The following is a 13,462-nucleotide window of genomic DNA, read 5'->3' as shown; positions in this document are numbered from 1 at the left end:
GAGAGAGAGACACACACACACAGAATCTGAAGCAGGCTCCAGGCTCTGAGCCGTCAGCACAGAGCCCAACGTGGGGCTCGAACTCACGGACCGGGAGATCGTGACCTGAGCTGAAGTCGGACGCTTAACCGACTGAACCATCCAGGCGCCCCTCAAAGAAAACATTTATGATTTAACACTCTATGTACATCCCCTCCCCCTTGAGGACTAAGCATATAACCACCACCATCATAGAGCAAAAGTGCAGATTTTTCTGCCCATGGGTCCTGACCCCAGCTACTTAAATAAACTTACTAAATTGTACCACACAATGTTTCAAGAATTCTTTCTTGGACTTTGCATTCCAAGATCCCACAATAGTACATTTGTTACAAATGATGAATCTACATTGACTCATCATAATCACCCCAAATCCATAGTTAATATTACCGGTTCAGTTCTTTTAAAGAGAATAATTTTTATAGAAGTATAGTGCATTTATTGCTAAGGAAAGATATCCATATTATTTTCACAGAAAACTAAAAATCTATCAATGACACCAGTGTTTAGATAGAAAATGTATATGCATAATAAAGCTGAAATGAATATATACCATCATGTAACGGTGGGAATCTTGGGATACTGGCAGAATCCATACATCATAAGCAAAATTTTCAGTAACTGGATTGGTGAAGACATCTGAAATTTGGGACTCACGCTATTATCTTGTTTTATGTTATGTTTAATATTTTTCTATAATTTAATGTATGAGAGCCTAATACCTGAATGTATTGGCAATATACAGTATACCAAGGCTGTTTTATTTGGCAGAGCGGTAAATGACTTCTCAGTACAGTTAAAGAGATGGAAGCTGTGATGAGTCTTGAGCTACAGCTGGATAAAGTTTCTCAAGAAAAAAGGGAAGAGGACTACTGAACTGTATGTTTTTTGAGTCTAGGGGCTTAAGAAGATGAAATAGGGTGAAGAGATTGAATCAGAAATCAGGAATTCTGAGCAAGAGTCACCTTTAGTCGATTAATTTCATGAAGTTGGAAAAGGAGGTGGGGGACACTAGGGAGACGGTCTTTGATGAGTCCTGTAGTCCCACTAGCTGTCACAGAGTAAGTTCTCTTTAAGAAAACTGTAGGTAATCAGAAGACCCCTCCCCTAGGCTCAGCCAGGTACTCAGTTAGGGTCCAGGTCCGACTGGAGGGCGGGGGGACGGAACTTGCGCACCGGTGTGCGTGTGCCCTCAGGGTCGGTGACGTCCCGCTACCGGGCACTTGTGAGGTAACAAAGGGAGACGCTGCGCGTCAAAGTCCAGAATCTGGACGTGCCGGATTGGCTCCAAGTAAAACACAGTCCTATGAAACGTTCTTGTAGAAACTGTCAGCCACCGCCAGGCCCCACCTCTCCCGGAGCCGCGGACATCTCACCGCCCCAAGAGGGAGCCCAGCCCACGACTTTGGCCGCTAGAAGCGCCCGCACGCACTAAAGCGCCTCCTACCGCGTGCCTCCGGAGCTTCTGAGAGGCGGGCCCGCGCCCACTGCGCAGGTGCAGGAAGCTGGCCCAGAGTTTGGAGCCAGGCCCTCGCAATTACGTCTCTGCCTCCGCAGGCGCTGCGAGCAGTTTACTTTTGAACAGGGGCCCCGCGCTCTTTCCCATTGGCGGATGCTACGCAGTTGAATGTTGCCAGGAGACTGCGCCTGCGCCCTGAGGCTCCGCGAGGCCCCGCCCCATCTGGGCACCTGAAATCCCTCAGGGCGGAGGAGGGCGGGGACGCAGAGCATCTCGGGGACGCCTAGCCTGGAGGCCGTAGAGCTGTTTCTGCCTGTGGAGTAGCTCTGTCTCTTCCTCCCCGGGGTGAGTCTAAGGAGCGTGCCTTTGGGTCCGAGAATACGACTTTGGGTCTCTGTTCTTTCCCTGTAGCACAGGCTGGTATACTGGGTGTATTTGGAGGAGAGTCCAGGGGCTTGCTGATGGAGATGGTGGGCATGAGTACTGCGTTTATTCTCTCTTGTCCCAGGTGGGGAGTTTGGGGAATCTCGTGTTCCTCCCTCCGGTATGGAACTGCATTTCTCTGTGAGGGAGCAGCCCTTTGTGGTGGAGGGTGAGAAGAGCGGCACTCCACAGAACTGGTCTGCCTTGCGTGGCTGGGAGGCGAAGGGCGCCGGGGCGGTGGAAGTGCATTAGGAGGGAGGCTCGGGAGGATTTGTCGTTAACCTTCGAGAAAGAGAAGGCTGTTATTTTGAGGCCCTTCGTTGTGAGAGATTCTCCTGAGACTTAACAGAGTGGGTGTAATTATGCCCATTTTACAAGTGTGAAACCTCAGTTCTGAGAGGCATTGGGAAAAACTGACCCAGGGTCCCACAACATTTAAATGGCAGAACTGAGATGTACGGAAGTAATAATGATGGGATACCCTAAATCAGAGTTTATTATTTTAAGCTGGCAAGATCTTTCAGTCCCATGGATGTTTCTTGTCTTCAAGTTAACTTTAAGCAGTCTAAAATGAGCGTGAATGTTTGCTCCGTCATCACCATTGTTGGCTAACATTTTTAAGAGCTCGTAAGATACTTGACGTTACAAAAAGAGGTCCTTTGTGACAGTTTATTTGGTCACAGAATTGTTGGGCTTTTCAAGGTACAGATGATACCTCTCCTGCACCAACTGTTGATATTTGTCACTATTTTTATAAAAACACAATGAGGCATAGAGGAGATAAACATTAGAGTGAAATAACCATTCCTATGATGTCATATTTAATACATTTTTTGAGAATGTAAATTGAAAACATTCAGATAAAATTATTTTAATTTTAGAATACGAATAAAAGAATCTGAAAAAGTTGGAGAAGATAAAGTATATTCAGTCGCTAAGCCAGAAGATCAACAAAGTAGGCAAGCTCTGAACCAGTAAGTGAATACAAAATAAATTTTCAGTAAATTTTTACTAAGTGTATGATTTCAAGTGTAAGTTGAGATTCTTTAATTAAAAAAAAAAAAAGACGCGTTGTATAAAATTCAAGCCGTCTAGGAGGAGCATAAAATGAAAAGTAAACAACTCCTTCATTTGACTTATAACTTGAAGTTAGTCACTTTTGTATACTCTTTCAGAAATTTTACAAGGATTTGTGTACATCTAAACACACAAATGGTATCATCTTATGCATACAGATCTGCAGGTTGCATTTATTGTTACCTGGACACCATTTTACTATCCATTTACATACTGGTTTGCATTTTTTTGATGATTATATAGCTATCCTTTGAAGTAAGGTACCATAACTTAACCTAGTCTGGCAAGGTGAAATTTTGATTTTAGGTAATGTTAAGCATTGCCTTTCAGCAGACATATTGCTGGATGTTTTCCACCAAATAGATTTTCACTGTGAAAAGTATTATGGAATAAGCAATGAAAACCTTAATTTCTCATTTCAGTTCCTGGTTAAATTGCATATATATATATATATATATATATATATATATATATATATATATTAGGTTGGGGAAATAGGTTAATGTGAAAATACAAGAACAGTGCAAATGGGCAGAGTTAAAGTCCTGTCTGACCATAGGAATTTTTTTTTTTTTAATTTGAAACTGTTATGGGAATCCTTCATTATTTTTGTATGTTTATGTGTATAAAAGTATTTTTAAAATCTTGCCCTATGTATATAGATGGCGCAATTGTAGTATTTCTAAAGTAATCTTTTTTTTTTTTTTAAAGCATTTATTTATTTTTTAGTTTGGAGAGAGAATGCAAGGTGGGGAGAGGGGCAGAGAGAGAATCTTAAGCAGGCTGCACGTTTAGCACCGAGCCCAATGTGGGGCTTGATCCCACAACCCTGGGATCATGACATGAGCTGAAATCAAGAGTCGGATGCTGAACCAACTGAGCCACCTAGGCACCTCTAAAGTAATCTTAAATTGCATTACAGATGCATAGTATCAGGGCCAAAATATGTGAGACCCAATCAAAATTTTTCCAGACTTATAGCTGACTCACACTGTAAGTTCTAGAGCAAGTCACTTAACTCTATAATGTGGTAAACATAATTTCTCTTCAGAGGTTGTAAAATGTAATGGATGTTTTATTACTGTTCATGTGTAGAGATGAAAGGCATTATTAGTGAATTAAAACTTAAAAAGTAGTTTACACACTAAACGGTTAATAGAATGGAAAATATTTTTTTTTGTATTGCTTAATTCTCCATAATCTATTATGTGTACTGACCATCCATAATATGCTAGTTGGACATTGTGGAGGCTCCATAGGAAATCAGCTTTCTGGAGAAAGACTGCATAAAAAGTTTAGAAATTCAGAAGTGTTTATTTTTGACACTGAAAGACAAATTTGTGAAATGACTTTTAAGTAGATGATTTAGCCTCAAATTTTTTTCTGAAAAAGATTTATTATATTTATTTCTTGGTGACTTTAAAAAGGGAAGCAGGAAATCTGGAAATAAGTTATTAGTGTTTTGGGGGGTTTTAGTACTCACTGGAGGAAAAGAACATTTTACATGGGTTACTTTTATTTTACTTCTTTGCTTTCTAAAAGTGTAAAATAATATAAATAGATTCTACAATTAATTTGGCAGCGGAAAGACTAGATAATAGGCAAAAACTTGAAAGTTTTTATTGTGTTGAAAATATGCATAAAATTTACCATTATAACCATTTTTAAGTATACAGTTTAGTGGCATTCATTACATTCACATTTCTGTTCAACTTGTCACGATCCATTGGCGTCAAACTTCTTCCATCTTCCCAACCTGGAACTAAACAATAACTCTCCATCTTGTCTCCCTCTAGCACTATTTCACTTTCTATCTTTGTGAATTGTTTACTATCTTCTATTATGCGTATTGTCCACATCCTTTATGATCATACAGTTTTTCTCCTTTGACTTAATAATTTCCTTTTTATTAAATTAATTTTACATTTCTGGGAAGAACCTCATTTTGGTCATTGTTCTGTATTCTTTTAATGTACTCTGGATTTGTTTTTGCTAATACTGTGTTCGGGATTTTAGAACAGTATCCATTTTTGAAATTAGTTGATTTTTAGTTTGTGTTTGTTAGGTTTTGGAGTCTTGTTATATTATCTATCTTCAGAACAAATGGCAAACTTTTTTTTTCTTTATTTTGAGAGAGATGGTGGGGTGGGAGGCAGAGAGAGAGAATCTGAAGCAGGCTCAAGTAACGTGGGGTCTTGATTCTACAAACCATGAGATCATGACCCAAGCCAAAACCAAGAGTCAGGTGCTCAGTTGACTTAGCCACATAGGTGCCCCATGTAATTCAGTCACTTTTCCCAAAATTTAGTTTTGTCATTACCTCTATGTTCAGATGATAGTTCCATTTCTCAAAGACCTTCCTTTTGGATCTGTCATCTTCTTCCAGATGACTTGTTCCCTGTACTTGCTGCACAGTTGTCCTGGATTTAATTTCACCATTAACGGAGTGAGAATTCTTGCTTTTCTTATTTCCCTGAGGTAGATTCTTTAGAAAGGGTAGATGAGTGTTCATTTTTAGGCCTCTCATGTCAACTGTCTTCAGTCTACCCTCAAAATTTATTCTTCTGGGTATAGAATTTTAGGTTGGAAGCCATTTTTTCCTGAGAACTTTGAGGCCATTCCTTCACTGCCTTCTAGTTTCCAGTGTTGTATCATGCATACAGCATAGCTAAATCTAAGATACTCATCCTAGAAAATATACATAGGTGAAGTTTTTTTCTCCTCTCCACCCTCCCCAAAAGTCTGGGCTGGATATGGAAAACTTCTGGTGCATAAAATGCTGTACTAGTTTTTGGAAGAATTAGCTTCTAAGCATGATAACCACCCATATCTTATGTTTCTCAGGCAATAACCAGTTATTTTACAGAGTTATTTTCAGCAAGGCTTGCTTCTGTTAACCAGTTCTGACTTGTCATAAATTTATTGTCTAAAACCCGTTTTTAGTAACTCAGCAAGAGGGTAGTCTTCCAAATTCCAAGAGTGGAATTTGATTTATGTATCTTCAAGTTATCCACAAATTTCTAATTATATGAAAGTTAACTTTTGAGACCATATTTGCTTTCTATGTGAACTCAAGAGCTGACATTTTCTTTCAATAATGTTGTGAATATCTTCATTCTAAACGAAGTTGAGCTTTTGGGGTCCCCAGATGGGTTCTCAGGGAAAATGTTTTCTAGCTTTTGACAAATAGGGGACTTTGGAGGGAAGGGTTAGATTCTGTTTTAGGCCTAATTTTGGTACTTAAAACATTAAATAATAATAAATCTAAATTGAATATGTGTCTACTGCTCAAATGTTATTTTTTCCCTGCAAAGTGCTGTTTTGTTTATTCCTTCATTATGAATTCTGACATCACTAAAGTCCTCTGAGAATAGGTTTGTTTTTCATGGATCGTTTTTGTGTGATTAGAGCTGTCACGAAGGCTTCCCAACATGCATTCACTTGCATTTACCTGCAGTGAATGTCATCTTCTGTACTGTTGACCAGTTACTTTAGTTTCCTGGAATGCTTCACAGTTTAAGCTTACTATCTATGTGACACATCTTGGCCCATTAGGGTTCTGAATATTGTCAATCTGAATGGAGTATTTTTTGATAGACTTGTAGACTCTCCTATTATAGCTCTTCCTAAACAAAATAGAGATTTTGCTATTTAAAAAACAAAACTAAGATCTGACATTTCATTAACATTGCTGTCTTAAGAGGGAGTATTTATTCAACCAATATTGAGTAATACCTACTATGTGTCAGGTTCTGTGTTTAGACATAATTCCTGCCCTTATTGCAGGCTTACATTTTAATATATAGGTAAATGTTACAAAATTCTCTTAAATAAACTCCAGTTAAGTGCTGTAAATTGGCAGTACAACATTCAGTGAGATTAATACGGGATCTAATTTGGGGAGGAGGCTGGGCCCAATGAGACTTGAATAAGAGTTTGATTTCCAAAATGATGAAAGAACATAGAGCCAAAAAATCTAAAGAGGTTTTTAATAATTAAAAGTACAGAATTATTTGTAGATGTCTTCTTAAACTTTTAAAAGTTAGTTTTGTAGAGGATGATTTGGTGTAACCTTTATATTTTACATGAATGGGACTTGGATTTTTTTGTTTTGCTCTTTAAGGTTCTCTAAATGGTGGTGTAACTTGATCTTTCTCTATCAGGGCTAAGTAGGTCCTGAAGATTGTGGCTTGCATTTGAAAACCGGTACAAATTAAGACTTTAAGAGGAGGTAGGGTGCAAAATTTCAGGCTTCTGTTGCTGGAAATGTCAAAAATATCTTGCAAAGAGGTTACCACTGCTGGGTTTCTTTCACTAAGAGGACTGAGGATGTTCTTTACCACTAACACTCTACTGGTCAGTAATTCATAGTTAACCCCAATCAACACTTCATCTTGAAAACTGATTTTTATTGGAAGGACTGAGGGTTCAAGCCCTGAATCGGGCTTTGTGCTGACAGCTCAGAACCTGGAGCATGCTTCAGATTCTGTCTCCTTCTCTCTCTGCCCATCCCCCACTTGCACTCTCTCCAAAATAAATAAACATTAAAAAAATTTTTTTTCCCCTTCCAAATATTCAAATTACTACTTTGGAATATTACACTATGCTGATTTTGGGCTTTAAGCATACTAGTATTTCAATTCAAGAAGCTAGGAAATTTATAGTAGCAGTAATTAGAGAAATTATTACTTTTTTTTTTTTAGAAACTGTTGTTGAGCCAACTGGGAATATGAATTCTCTTGAATTAAAGACTATAATTTTGCTAATGCCAATTTGTTATTTAGGCGAAATGTTTAATCTTGCTTGTATTTGCATCATTAAAAAAAATCCTAACCTTTAAGTATAATTGATGCATATTACATTAGTTTCAGGTGTACAATACAGTGTTTCAACAACTCTATATATTATGCTATGCTCACACAAGTGCAGCTACCATGCTAATACATGTAATACGCTATTACAATACCAGTGAGTGTATTCCCGATGCTGTATCTTTCATCTTTGTGACTTATCCTACAACTGTAAGGCTCCTAACCTTCCAAGCCCCTTCACCCATTTCACCATCCCACCCACCCCTGCCCTGCAACCACCAGTTCTCTGTATTTGTGAGTCTGTTTTGGTGTTTTTGTTTGCTTATTTGTTTTTTTGGATTTCCACATGTAAGTGAAATCATATGGTATTTAGTCTCATTTCACTTAGCATAATACCTTCTAGGTTCATCCATGTTGTTTGTTGCAGATGGCCAGATCTGATTTTTCAATGGCTGATTGTTATTCCATTGTGTATCTATATATATTATACACATACATATATAAATACATGTATCTATATATACATATGCACATACCCACCAGATCTTATCCATCACTTATTGATAGACACTTGTGTTACTTCCATATCTTGTCTATTGCAAATAATGCTGCAGTGAACATGGGGTATATATATCTTTTTTAAACTTTTTTTTTTTTAATGTTTATTTATTTTTTGAGACAGAGAGAGACAGAGCATGAACGGGGGAGGGTCAGAGAGAGGGAGGCACAGAATCTGAAACAGGCTCCAGGCTCTGAGCTGTCAGCACAGAGCCCGACACGGGGCTTGAACTCACGGACCGCGAGATCATGACCTGAGCCGAAGTCGGCCGCTTAACCGACTGAGCCACCCAGGCGCCCCGGGGTATATGTATCTTTTTGAATTAGTGTTTTTATTTTCTTTGGATAAATACCTAGTAGTGGAATTACTGGGTTGTATTGGATTTCAATTTTTAGTGTTTTGAGGAACCTCCATTCTGGTTTCCAGTGATTGCACCAGTTTACACTCCACCAACAATGCAGGATTCCTTTTTCCACATCCTCCACACTTATTTCTTGTCTGATACCAGCCATTCTGACAAACTTAAGGTCTTGTGGTTTTTGAGGTGCGTTTCCCTGATGAGCAGTGATGTTGAACATTGTGTCTGTTGGACATCTGGATGTCTTTGGAAAACTGTTAATTCAGATCCTCTGCCCATTTTTTAATTGGATTGTTTTTTGGTGTTGGGTTAAAGAAGTTCCTGATATATTTTGGATATTAACCTCTTATCAGGTATCATTTGCAAATGTCTTCTTCCATTGCCTTTTCATTTGCTGGGCAGAGACTTTTTATTTTGGTGTAGTTTTAATTTGTTTTGGTTTCTCTTGAGACCTATTGAGTAAAACGTTGCCAAGGCTGATGTCCCAGAGACTATTTTCTGTTTTCTTTAAGGGAGTTTTCAGGTTTTATGTTTAGGTCTTTAATCCACTTTATTTTTGTATATGGTGTAAAGAAAGTGGTTTCATTCTTTTGCACATAGCTGTTCAGTTTTCCTAATATAATTAAAGAGATGATCTTTTCCTTACCGTATGTACTTGTCTCCTTTGTCCATAGATTGCCCATGTCAGTGTCCTTTGTGTCTGGTTTTATACTAGTATCATACTGATTACTACAGCTTTGTAGTTGTTTGAAATCTGGGACTGCGGATTATTTTGGCACTCAGGGACCTTTGTGGTTTCATACAAGTTTTAGGCTTGTTCTAGTTCTATGGAAAGTACTGTTCGTATTTTGATAGAGATTACATTGAAGCTATAGATTGATTTAGGTAGTATAGACATTTTAACAATATTCTTCCTATCCAGGAGTATGGCATGTTTTTCAATTTATGTCATCTTCAGTTTCTTCAATTGGTGTTGAATAGTTTTCAGAGTACAGGTCTTTTACTTCCTTGGCTTATTCCTAGGCATTTTATTCTGGTAAATGTGGGTGTTAATTTCTTTCTACCACTTTAATAGAGTCTTTAGGGTTTTCTATATAAAGTATTGTGTCATTTTAACTTTTTCTACCAATATGGATGCTTTTTATTCCTGTCTGCTGTGGCTAGGACTTCCAGTTATTTGTGCAGTTTTGATTTTAGCACTTAGGATGTAAAAAGTTGCACAGATGATCATTAAGTAGACTTCAGTAGAACACTGAATTTTACTTTTGCATAGCAACAAACTTAAATAACTTTAATTTGAAGAATTATAAATTAGAATTGTTTAGCATGTTTTTTTGTCCCAAGGTGAGTAAATTTTTAAAAATGATCAGTCTGTTACATATTAGGAGTTGTATTACTCAGAAAGCTGCATTTAAAAAATCTTAAACATCTTATTGTCTTTTAAATGACAAGCACAATATATTAATAGTTTTGAGGTTAACACCTGAAACTTTACATAGTATGTACAGGTATCTTTGTTGTAAGTAGGCTTAAAATATTTTTTTCTCTTGACAGGAAATGCACAATTTTGAGGACGAGTTAACATGTCCCATTTGTTACAGTATTTTTGAAGATCCTCGTGTACTACCATGCTCTCATACGTTTTGTAGAAATTGCTTGGAAAATGTTCTTCAAGCATCTGGGAACTTTTATATATGGAGACCTTTACGAATTCCACTCAAGTGCCCCAATTGCAGAAGTATTATTGAAATTGCTCCAAGTGGTATTGAATCTTTACCTGTTAATTTTGCATTAAGGGCTATAATTGAAAAGTACCAGCAAGAAGACCATCCAGATATCGTTACCTGTCCTGAACATTACAGACAACCATTAAATGTTTACTGTCTCCTAGATAAAAAATTAGTTTGTGGTCATTGCCTTACCATAGGTCAACATCATGGTCATCCCATAGATGATCTTCAGAGTGCCTATCTGAAAGAAAAGGATACACCTCAAAAACTGCTTGAACAGTTAACTGACACACACTGGACAGATCTTACTCATCTTATTGAAAAGCTGGAAGAACAGAAATCTCATTCAGAGAAGATGGTCCAAAGTGATAAGGAAGTTGTCCTCCATTATTTTAAGGAGCTTAGTGATACATTAGAACAGAAAAAAAAAACCTTCCTAGCTGCTCTTGGTAATGTTAGCAATCTGATTAATCAAGAATACACTCCACAAATTGAAAGAATGAAAGAAATAAGAGAGCAGCAGCTTGAATTAATGACACTGACAACATCTTTACAGGAAGAGTCTCCACTGAAATTTCTTGAAAAAGTTGATGATATCCGCCAACATGTACAGATTTTGAAACAAAGACCACTTCCTGAGGTTCACCCTGTTGAAATTTATCCTCGAGTAAGCCAAATACTGAAAGAAGATTGGAGCAGGACAGAAATTGGACAAATTAAGAAACTTCTCATTCCTGAAATGAAAATTTCTTCAAAGAGGATGCCATGTTCCTGGCCTGATAAGGATGAAAAAGAAGTCGAATTTTTTAAGATTTTAAACATAGTTATAGTTACATTAATTTCAGTGATACTGATGTTGATCCTTTTTTTTAACCAACACATAATCACCTTTTTAAATGAAATCACTTCAATATGTTTTTCTGAAGTCTCTCTATCTGTTTACCAAAGTTTATCCAACAATTTGCATGATTTAAAGAATAGGCTATGTCACACTTTATATTTACTGAAGGAATGCATGTGGAAAATATTTTCTCATTGAAAATTCAAATCTGAATTGCTTAAATAGGCTTATTCTGTACAGCAGAGACCAACAATTGCTAAAGGGAGAAATAGGGTAGCATGGATAAATAGCAAACTAAATTATCAGAGTTGCAAATACAAATACATAGAAATGTTAAACCATCCATGTGTCTTAGATGGAAATATGTCAGAAATGACACAGAATGTGTCTAAACTAGAATATCTAGTAACTAATACATTATCCTATTTTATTTTGCTTGATGCTGACTTTATCTCTGTGACATTGAAATATTTCTGTACCAATCCTGTCTTTTAGCATTATTATTTTTTACATCATGCTGCAGTGGTTGGTTAGTGTTGCAGTTCTTTATGTATACATAGCTTTTAGGTTAAAAGATGGCAAAATCCCTCAAGTGCATATATACCTGTATTTTGATGTGGCCCCAGAGCCTTTGGGCAAAACCAGGAGGGTGAGTAGAGGGGTGAGTAGAGGTTTTAATTCAAGCAGCAGTCTAAAAGTGGTAAGGGATTGCTTACATTAAGGTTGTTTCTGATCAAACATACATGATACATTAATGTATTTTAGATAAACATTGCATTAAATCTATCAACATTCATTCCTAACAAACTGCTGATTTTGGAAATGTGTTAGGGAACAGTGACCTTTCAAATAATGGTCTTTATGGTTTGTGTAAATGACTTTTGGTTAGTGTTTTATTTAGTCTTACCAATTTTTGGATAAAAGCTCTAAAAACATGTTATTAGAATAGTATATTGTTGATATATTCCATCCTCAGAGTTAGGTGGCATCATGTTAACTATATTCGTCTTAAAAATGGTCTTAAGTTTTCTGCAATTTGCTTATGTGAATATCAAAGTACCAATAATTTAATCTTTTCTTGAATTTTGCTTAAATGGGAGTCTGTAGTTATTACGTCAAATCCCTTTAATTAGTTCCCTTATTAACAGGGACTGGAATTGTGCTTGTGGTAGGACTTTTGGCTCTTTTGTCCATGGAACTGTAAATATAAGGTTATTTGCTTTCCAGAAATCCTAAATCAGTTGTTGCTCTTGGATCCATTCCCTAGGAGTCCTACCTAGCTCAGACTTTCAGGTCATATTAGGGAATGCTCCTGGTCCTAGGTCACATATAAAATGTCATATATTAATATGACTATAGTTCTAAATTACTCCTGTTTGTTTAAGTTTTGAGAGAGAACATGAGCAGACTCCAGGCTCTCAGCTATCAGCATAGGGCTCGACGTACGGCTCGAATTCCCTAGCTGTGAAATCACAACCTGAGCTGAAGTCGGATGCTCAACTGAACCATTCAGGTGCCCCTACTGAGAAGAAGTCTTAACACAAAAATGGCTGGCTGTATTAAATTTATGATCAGAATTATCTAGCACAATAAACAGTCATGTGGGCAAAGAACATTTGCAGGTATTAATGGAAGTGGAGGGGAGAGAGATTGAAGTATCAAAATATACAACATAGTAACTTTACGCTGAAGTTGCATTAAATTTTAGTCACAACACAAAAATGCCATGTATTTTTTGAGTACATGTATTAATTAGTAAGCACTGATATTAGCTATTATGGGTCAAGCACTTACTGAAGTAGGTATTCTACTTTTTATAGATAAGGAAACCCCAAAGTAATTTGTCCAAGGCCATACAGCCAGCATATGGGAGAACCCATGTATTATTTTGATAATTATTTTGAAAGTCCTGTCATGGTATCAAAACTTTAAGCCAGTAGTTTTATTTTTATTAAGGCTTCTAATTTATATCTAAGAATCATTTGTAACTAAAAATTGAAGCATATACCTATGAACATTTTAGGTTTGACAAACATTTTGTAACTTGCCCGTTCTTAGTAGACAAAACTATTTACAAATTTTATGTAGTATGCATGAACATAGTCCCGAATACAAATAACTGATTCTTACACATGCTGCCTCTGTTTTGTAATTTTTACCAGGAG

General features: G+C 37.0%; 1 protein-coding gene and 1 long non-coding RNA gene across 5 annotated transcripts; both read left to right on the top strand.

Moving 5' to 3' along the window:
- The first annotated feature begins 34 nt into the window (after positions 1 to 34).
- On the top strand, positions 35 to 13,426 carry LOC121033923 (uncharacterized). Its single transcript, XR_005792193.1, has 3 exons — positions 35 to 52; positions 9,304 to 9,305; positions 12,712 to 13,426. It is a non-coding gene; the product is annotated as an uncharacterized LOC121033923 (long non-coding RNA).
- Positions 647 to 12,534, top strand: TRIM59 (tripartite motif containing 59). 4 transcript variants are annotated; one of them, XM_040480629.1, is made up of 4 exons: positions 647 to 918; positions 1,363 to 1,843; positions 2,803 to 2,876; positions 10,281 to 12,534. In XM_040480629.1, exon 4 carries the CDS (start codon positions 10,284 to 10,286, stop codon positions 11,493 to 11,495), a length of 1,212 nt encoding a protein of 403 aa, XP_040336563.1. In that variant the 5' UTR covers positions 647 to 918; positions 1,363 to 1,843; positions 2,803 to 2,876; positions 10,281 to 10,283; the 3' UTR covers positions 11,496 to 12,534. The 4 variants fall into 4 exon arrangements, with proteins under 4 accessions (XP_040336563.1, XP_040336560.1, XP_040336562.1 ...); XM_040480626.1 differs by having other exon boundaries at positions 648 to 918; positions 2,803 to 2,880; XM_040480628.1 differs by having other exon boundaries at positions 648 to 1,843; positions 2,803 to 2,880.
- Positions 13,427 to 13,462: the final 36 nt, after the last annotated feature.

Source organism: Herpailurus yagouaroundi, unplaced genomic scaffold (genome assembly GCF_014898765.1).
Source record: "Herpailurus yagouaroundi ecotype Mexico unplaced genomic scaffold, PumYag 159, whole genome shotgun sequence".
NCBI lineage: Eukaryota > Metazoa > Chordata > Mammalia > Carnivora > Felidae > Herpailurus > Herpailurus yagouaroundi.
Note: the sequence above shows the minus strand (reverse complement) of the source record. Positions and strands in the feature narration are given on the sequence as shown.